General features: G+C 43.5%; 1 protein-coding gene across 1 annotated transcript in view; it reads left to right on the top strand.

Annotated features, from left to right (window-relative positions):
- Nucleotides 1-2,380: 2,380 nt before the first annotated feature.
- Nucleotides 2,381-9,284, top strand: part of CRYBG2 (crystallin beta-gamma domain containing 2) — a 127,176-nt gene continuing 120,272 nt past the window's right edge. The window contains exons 1-2 of the mRNA XM_044285653.1: nt 2,381-2,418; nt 3,800-3,893. Coding sequence (XP_044141588.1) covers nt 2,381-2,418; nt 3,800-3,893 — 132 coding nt within the window. The remainder of the gene's footprint in view (nt 2,419-3,799; nt 3,894-9,284) is intronic.

Raw genomic sequence — 9,284 nt, 5'->3', positions numbered from 1 at the left:
TGTAGGTCAACACTAGAGGTACTGTGCATTATGCCAGCATTATGTCAGTGTCATCCAATACATTCCAGAACTGTAAGGGCTGTTTCACACGAGTGGATGCCGTGCGTGGCATCCGCTCCGTGAAAGAGTGCCAAGACCCGATGCAGACTGCAGAGGCACGGAGCATTAACATGACTGATAATGCTCCATGCCTCTGCAGTCTGCATCGGGTCTTGGCACTCTTTCACGGAGCGGATGCCACGCACGGCATCCGCTCATGTGAAACAGCCCTAAGGGTTACAAAGCATCATAAATCAGTATAATGCTATGCGACCCCGTCAGGTCAGGACGGGTGCTCTTGTTGACACATGCTGCGAGTCCAATTCATGGAACTTGATTGAAATGGGCCTAAAAGCAACTGTGTGCTTTGTTTGGGTATATGGGTACAAGGCTCAACTTCCTTTAGTTAGGACTGTCTGTTGTTTAGAGGCAGCCATATTTTTCTTTTTTGTACTGTTTTATTTAATATTTCTCTGTCTGCAAAAGCCAATGAAATTGGCTGCAGCCAGTTGCACCATACTTGTTTAGACTGGACTATGTTTTGAGTGCCAACAGCACCCGTCTATCCCAGGAGACAGCGCTCCTGTAAGCTAATCCAATAAAGTACCTTTAAAAAAATAAAAATCTTTGAAAAACCACTTTTTTCTTTGCATTGCAATATTCTGACAGCCAGGACTGTTATATATGTTATATATATTATATTATAGTCTACAGAGCTGTGTGGGGGGGGGGGGGGGGGCTTATGTTTTGTGAAGCTAGCTGTAGTTTTTACTGGTACATTTTCTGGGTACATATGACTTTTTGATCATGTTTTATTCAATTTTATTTTGGCAGGGGACAAGATGACAAAAAATAGAAAATTGTCCATTTTTATATTTTGTTTCTGTTACAACATACACTGGCAGGGTAAATGGTGCCACTAGAAAGTACAACTGGTCCCGGAAAAAACAAGCCCTCATATGGCTTCCATATTTTTTCGCCCTGTAAGATGCACCTGCCCTCACACTGTGCACAGTCACAGCACAGCGAGCAGCCGAGGAAGACCAGGAAGTGGTGAGTACAGAACGTGGGAGCGCTGCATTTATTGCTTCCCGGTCCTCCTGTACTAATGAGCGCTTCCATGACGGAAGCATTCATTAGTATTCGCCCTATAAGACCCACTGACATTTTCCCTCCACTTTGGGGAGGGAAAAGTGTATCTTATAGGGCGAAAAATACGGTAAGTGAATGAAAAAATATTAAAATATAAGGCTTTGGGGAGGCTGGGAGTAAAAATGAAAACGTAAAATCGCTAGGTCCTAAATGGGTTAATTGATAGTCAGAAGAAAGAATGACCTGTTCCTTCACAGTTACTTGAGAGCATTAAAGTAGGAGAAACATCTGAAGAATCCAACAAATGAGGCAATGAAAATGCACATGCAGGTCTGCCAGGGTGCTTCACCATTACCAGACAATGTGAATACTCACTTTCAATGGTTTCTTTGTTTTGGTCTTTTGACCATGTCCAGATGCAGCAACACTAAAACCTGCACTGCAGTGTGTGGCTTCAATGACTGCGTGACTGAATGAGTGTTGAACGTGTGTAGGCTACAAACCAAGAGCACAAATAGTACATAGGTAAAATGACATATGGTTACCCTAAATATATGGTAAATGGGTGGTATGGGAAGCGATGACTGTCCTGAGTGCAAAATAAATTCTGCATTTGCCTCTAGTACCTTATCAGATATGGGTGAGAAGAGTTGAAAGGCTCTGTGCAGTGGTTGCAAGTAGAGATGAGCAAATTTCCGCTTATGAAATTCATTCACACTTAGTTTGTTGGTCAAAGGTGAATTGCGTTATGGATTCCGTTACCACGGACCATAACGCAATTCTATGACGGAATGCATAACAGAATGCCTTTAGACGCATTCCGTTATTCATTCCATTATAATAGAAGTCTGGGCTGCAAAACGGATCCGTCCCGTTTCCGTTATGCAGGAGAGGACGGATGCAGGAGAGGACGCAAACAGGAGGGATCCGTTTTGCAGCCCATAGACTTCTAATATGACGGAATGAATAACTGCCTCTAAAGACATTCTCTTATGGATTCCGTCATAGAATTGCGTTATGGTCCGTGGTAACGGAATCCATAACGCAGTTCACCTTTAACCAACAAACAAAGTGTGAATGAATTTCAAAATATGAAATTCGCTCATCTCTAGTTGCAAGTAAAGATATAATTAATGCTACATATATTTATGAGGATAGGTCATCAATATCAGTATATCAGTGGGGGTCAGACTCCAGGCACCCTTGCCGATCAACTGTTAGAAGGGGCGGTGACGCTCATACGAGCACGATGTCCTCTTTGTTATATAACTGTAGTGGTGGTGCAGGGTAATTACAGCTTTCTCTCCTATTCACTTCAATGTGACAGACATCTAGAATTACACTTAAGTGCTGCTACAATCGAGATGGGGTGCAGGGAAAAATGCTCACATGAGCATTGCAGTCTCTTCAAACAGCTGATGGCTTGGGGTGCCGGAAACTGGACCCTTCTGATCTGATATTGAAAACATATTCTGAAGATACGTCATTAATACATTCTCATCGTGATCTATCATCAGCAGTGACTTGTGAACTGAATGCTTCGAAGTTCTGAGAATATCGTAGAGAGTAAGGCCCCTTTCACACGGGCGAGTTTTCCGTGCGGGTGCGATGCGTGCGGTGAACGCACTGCACCCGCACTGAATCCTGACCCATTCATTTCTATGAGACTGTGCACACGAGCGGTGATTTTCACGCATCACTTGTGCGTTGCGTAAAAATCGCAGCATGCTCCTCTTTGTGCGTTTTTCACGTAACGCAGGCCCTATAGAAATGAATGGGGTTGCGTGAAAATCGCATGCATCCGCAAGCAAGTGCGGATGCGGTGCGATTTTCACGCATGCGTTCTAGGTGACAGTCTATTCACTGTATTATTTTCCCTTATAACATGGTTATAAGGGAAAATAATAGCATTCTGAATACAGAATGCTTAGTATAATAGTGCTGGAAGGGTTAAAAATAATAAAAAAAGTTAACTCACCTTCTCCTCTTGTTCGCGTAGATGCCGGTCTGTTCTTTATCTGTGGGCTAAAGGACCTGTGGTGATGTCAGATCACATGCTCCATCACCATGGTGATGGACCATGTGATTGGAGCATGTGATCTGACATCACCTTAGGTCATTCAGCCCACAGCTAAAGAACAGACCGGCATCTACGCGAACAAGAGGAGAAGGTGAGTTAACTTTTTTTATTATTTTTAACCCTTCCAGCACTATTATACTAAGCATTCTGTATTCAGAATGCTATTATTTTCCCTTATAACCATGTTATAAGGGAAAATAATACAATCTTCAGAACATCAATCCCAAGCCCGAACTTCTGTGAAGAAGTTCGGGTCTGGGTACCAAACATGCGCGATTTTTCTCACGCGAGTGCAAAACGCATGACAATGTTTTGCACTCGCGCGGAAAAATTGCGCATTTTCCCGCAACGCACCCGCCTCTTATCCGGGCAAAAAACATGACGCCCGTGTGAAAGAGGCCTAAGGGTATGGTCAAACAGCAGATTGGTCATTCAGATTCTGAAGTGTATGTGAAGTCCGCCCACAATCTCCCATCCATTGAAGGTCGCCCTAGGATTTCTACCACAAACATCTGTGTGATCATATCCTGATACAATAGAATGGCTATCGCATGTTAAAAATTCTTACACAGTCTTTGTTTTTGGCAGGCAGGAACCACAGGAAGGGGCAGAGAGTCTTCCCAGGTTGAGAAATCAAAAATCAGAAGATGGCATTTTGAAGAGATCATCAAGGGAAACAAAGGTCAGATATGAAATTCATTAGAGCTATTTCAGGTTTGTGTCACTAGATATCCATGACTGTATTCCTGACACCTCCTAACAAAAAGTAATCATTATCATATCTTACTAGTGAGTCATTGAGGATTCCTTCTATCTGATGAACCACCCAGTAGTCAACAGAATTTCCATTGTCCTGACACAGCAGAAACCAGACATTGCTGAATAGCTGAGGCTCATGTTTCCTACTCCTGTTCTTCTTGGAAATCTGGGTCACTAATAATTATTTACTTGTGGATTGCACCCACACGTGTCAGTTTTACAGTACAATGAAAGCAATATACTGATTGTAATGCATTTAATTAAATGTCTGGAGTATAAAAATACCACGGTATACTCATTCAGTCTCGAAGGCTTCACTGATCAACCCTAAACCTGGCTGTTCATGTTAACTTCAGTGGGAATGGCTGATAATCTATTGTGTATGGCCTGACTGGACCAATCCTAAAATGAGTCTCTGTCAGAGAGGAGCTTATAACCCCCCCTCTCTCTGCTGAAATGAATATGCACTCTTCTCTCTTCATGATGTCATTGTACACTAGTTGTCAGTTGGCTCCATTGCTCCACGACACCAGCAAGTAACAAATGAAGATCCTTATACAATGGCCCAGAGTTAGACAGACTAGACTTGTAGACAGGGAGTCTTTAAAGGGAGTCTGTCAGCTCCACAAAAACACCCTCAAACTAGAATAAGCAGTGTATAGTGTATGTGGTGCTGAGATTGATTATGTAATTTTTATCTTAATACTTGCATTCTGACTCTGTGCTCCCACAATCCAGCAGGGGAATGCATTGAGAGGACTCCTTCTTGAGTCCTCTCCATTTTGTGGATGAGCTAAGGAGTCCTCTCAATGTACTTTACTGAAGGTTTGGTGGAGCACAGCATAAGAATGCAAATGAGTGTGAAGATAAAAATGACACAACCTAAGACTCTGTGTCACTTAGGCTACTTTCACACTTATGTTTGGTGCGGATCCGTCATGGATCTGCATAGACGGATCCGTTCAGATAATAAAAAAGTCTGCATCCGTTCAGAACGGATCCCATTGTATTATCTTTAACATAGCCAAGGCGAATCAGTCTTGAACACCATTGAAAGTCAATGGGAGATGGATCCATTTCATGTGTCATAGAAAACGGATCCGTCCCCATTGACTTACATTGTGTGTCAGAATGGATCCGTTTGGCTCAAGCAGTGTTTTGGTGTCCGCCTCCAAAGCAGAATGGACATGGAACGGATCCAAACTGATGCATTCTGAGCGGATCCTTTTCCATTCAGAATGCATTAGGGCAAACTGATTCGTTTTGGACCGCTTGTGAGAGCCCTGAATGGATCTCAAAAATTATGTTAATAAATAGGGATGAGCCCCGGGACCCCATTAAAGTCCATTTACTTTTCCATTATAACATGGTATAATTGAAAATAATAGCATTCTTTAATACAGAATGCTAAGTAAAATGTCATTGCGGGTTAAAAAATAAATAAAAAAATGACTCACCTCATCCACTTGATCGCGCAGCCGTTATCGTCTTCTTTCTTCTTCTTGCAGGACCTGCAAAAGGACTTGCGCTGACGTCATTGCGCTCACCACGTGGGTACCAACATTCAGTTTTTTATCACGCTCGTGCAAGATGCATTAAAATGCTTTGCACTCGCGCAGGAAAAAACTGAACAACCAATCGTAGACAAATTGCGTGCAAACTGGCGCGGGTTTCCCTAAACCCGCCTGCAACGCATCTGAACTGAATCCGGCACGCTCGTCTTCAAAGGGCCTAAATCTAAGCCAGTGAATCACATCCATTTCTTTTTCTTAAAAACAGAAAATAGAAGAACTAAAAGCACTACCCGTTGCACAAGTATATGACACTTGAGAGTAAGCTGCAGTATGCCTGCACTGCCACTACACAATGGATGGAGCTTTCTGCTTCTGTTTTGATTCCTGTGCTGGAGGCTGAAAAATCAGCTGATTGCTGGGAATGCTAGTTACAGGACCCCCACCGATCTGATATTGATTGATACCTATCCGGTGTGAATTCCGGGTTTGGAGGAAGGAATCCATTTCATGATTTTAAAGAGCATCTGTCGCCAAGATCAACCCTATTAACCCAGACATACTCCCTGGTAGATTTGGTCATGGTGACTAAAATACGCTCTTTTCCCTCTGCAAAAAGTATTATTGTTGCACAAAAATTCTACTTTTAGTTTTATGTTAATAAAGCGCTCAAGGCACCGAGGGGCTGGCATAGCTCCGAGGGGCATCACTTCACCTCTGCCTCACCTTAGTTACAAGTTACGGTGGTCACCGTATTTTTTATATTTTAATAGTTCGCACTTTTTCGGGTATGGCGATATGTAATATGTTTATTTATTGTTTATTTTATATGTAAAATTGGGAATGGGGGTGATTTAAACTTAATATTTTGCTGTTTGTTTTTTAACTTTTTATTTAGGGGCTAGAACCTGGGATCTTTTAATCCCTTGTCCTATTCACCCTAATAGAGATCTATGAAGGTGAATAGGACTTTACACTCTCCCTGCTGCCCTGTGCATAGTGCACACAGCAGCAGGGAGATTACCATGGCAGCCAAGGCTTCAGTAGCGTCCTGGCTGCCATGGTAACTGATTGGAGCCCCAGGATTACACTGCTGGGGCTCTGATCAGAAGCTGCCACTGCACCACCAATGAATGAAGAGGAGGGGACCCTGTGGCCACTGCCACCAATGATCATAATACTGGGGTGGTTGGGGGGGGGGGCGCACTGCTCCACCAATGACTTTAATAATGGGGTTGGGGGGAGGGCACACTGTGCCACTAATGAAGATAAGTAACCTTTTAATACAGATATAGGAGGCGGGTGCTGGCGGCAGAATCACATAGCCGGCACCCGACCTCTATAGTATGAGGGAGAAGGAAAAAACAATAAAAAAAAAAGGTGTGTTAATCAAAGAATTTTTGGGATGAGGGTCTAACAAATCTTAGAGTAACCGCAGGGCGCCAAAGGGAGGAAAACCTAGTGGCAGTGTGAAAGGATTAGGAGGCTGCCGGTGATGACTGTATGTGTAAAATGAACTACTACATATGTGAATACAGAAAAGAAAAAGAAAATCACAGCCACCAAAAGGGCACCAAACCCCTAGTTAACGTTATAATAAGTTATCAGAATAGAGATGTGGAAGAGGAATAGAGCAATTCCCAAAGTAGTAGGAAAACATGACTATTGTAGCCAATTGTATTATGAACTGAAGTAAAAGAGGATCATTGCATAAAATAAAGTAAAAGCACTTAGAGACTTGTTTAAAAATAAAAAATGTTTTAATAATTGACTCACTTCACTGAGGAGGTGGTCCATGGGATAAACTCAAGACACCCATAGACTTGACCTCCCCCGCCCGGATCGCTTGTAGTATCTTAGGAAAGACACGGCAGTACCACAGATGTTACTTCTGGTGGTTCCCTTTATTGGTATCGCAAGTTGGCGCAAAACGCGTTTCGGGGCTTGCCATATACTACCTTCTTCAGGAGCAGTCAAAAATATATACAAAGATAACAGTAGCATCATAAAAGTTTGTCTTACCAATAGACTTTATATATGCTCAATGTTTGTAATCCCGCCTTATTGATCCACGAGGTGGCGGTGGAGGTGGAAACGTCACTTCCGTATCAGAAATGAAAGTATGCGTTCCAGAGTGGAACACATACTAAACATCTTATATTGTACATATATCCTTTGGGCATTTGTGGAACCAAATATCTAGCATAACCCTACCCGCATGGGATGTAAATACATCCTCAGGCTAGAGGGAAGATGTATCGCAACTAAGAGAACCGAGCAGGACCGGAAGAGAAGTACTTCCGGTTACGCTCCTGTGGAACGCAGGGGATGGAAGGCTTATACTTCCGGTTACAGATGGAACGCAAAAGTGGAACGCATGGACATAGCGGACAAAGCTGCTCCCATGTCTGTCAATCATACCCCTGTGTCTCCTATCGCTGTGGATGTAATACAGGGGACTACAAACAGAGTACCACTAGTGTATATATTATGCCTATATATCGTGGTCCTATAGCATATGCACAGTGTTGAGTTAATGTATGATAAAAATGAATACCTAAATATATATACATATATATATTAGACCACATGAATAATACATATACAATACTAGAAAATGGTAAGAGATGAGCGAATTTCATATTTTGAAATTCGTTTACACTTCGCTTGGTGGTAAGGTGAGTTGCGTTATGGATTTCGTTACCACGGAGCAGAACGCAATTCTATGACGGAATGCATAACGGAATGCCTTTAGAGGCATTCCGTTATTCAGTCCGTCATAATAGAAGTCTATGGGCTGCAAAACGGATCTGTCCCATTTCCGTTATGCAGGGGAGGACAGGTAATGAAGTTGCAGCTTCACCTAAACACGTGTGACACCGACACAAAATAATAAACACTTGCCCAGCTAGGCTCTAACTAATACATATAACTTGCCTCCCTGACTGACCTACATAGCACAGTTCACACACTGTCTCAGTTGCGGCTTTCTCAGCCAATCGTCCAGAAGCCTCCAGGCTGTCACTACACCACGCACAGTTCCCCACAGGGAAGAGATTCGGCTACACAGCCTTGTGGCCCCTCAGTCCTCCTGACTGAGACCACACACAGAGCCTCGGCAGGTCTCTGTATCCCAAGTTCACTCTCTCCCCCAGACTGACATACCGGGAGGTGTTTTCTGCCAGCCTGATTACAGCAGGCCTCAGCTGCGATCACCTTAGGTAGAAGGGAATACCTGTCCTGGAAGGGTGTGGATTGGCAGATCCCACTTCCAGTCCAATTGAAATAAAATCCAGCCCAGAATTAATAAACAAAACTGTCTCAGCAAACTATGCTTTGCTGGGTCTGCTGCCGCTCTCTGGATTTTAGTTGTCTCATCCAGCTGAGGTACCTGAGTGGGACATGCACGTCTTCCAGCACTGTTCCCATTACCAGATATCCCCCCCTCCCCCTCGTCTTCAGACCGGAGGTCTGAACATTTTCCCACATCATACCATGTCCTCTGGAAGATGTGGTCCGTGACACATTTTTTCCTTTATTCTGCCACACCCAGGCTAGCAGAGCTCGGTTTTTCATAAACACTGACTTTCCACCTAGTAGAAAATGCCTAAGGGCCTTCTGTGCCCAACTAATGGCCAGATACTCTCTTTCTACTGTTTTCACGCCCTCACACTCTGATTCTTGCTCTCATGCTCCCTTGCTTTGCAGAGCTCTTTGAGCAGAGCATGCTTGTCGCAGCTCGCTCCTTTTCAGTGCATCTGGTTCCCTTCTACCTTGGCAACTCACCGTTTCCCTTTCAGGGA

This window comes from Bufo gargarizans, chromosome 3 (genome assembly GCF_014858855.1).
Source record: "Bufo gargarizans isolate SCDJY-AF-19 chromosome 3, ASM1485885v1, whole genome shotgun sequence".
Classification (NCBI taxonomy): Eukaryota; Metazoa; Chordata; class Amphibia; order Anura; family Bufonidae; genus Bufo; species Bufo gargarizans.
Note: the sequence above shows the minus strand (reverse complement) of the source record. Positions and strands in the feature narration are given on the sequence as shown.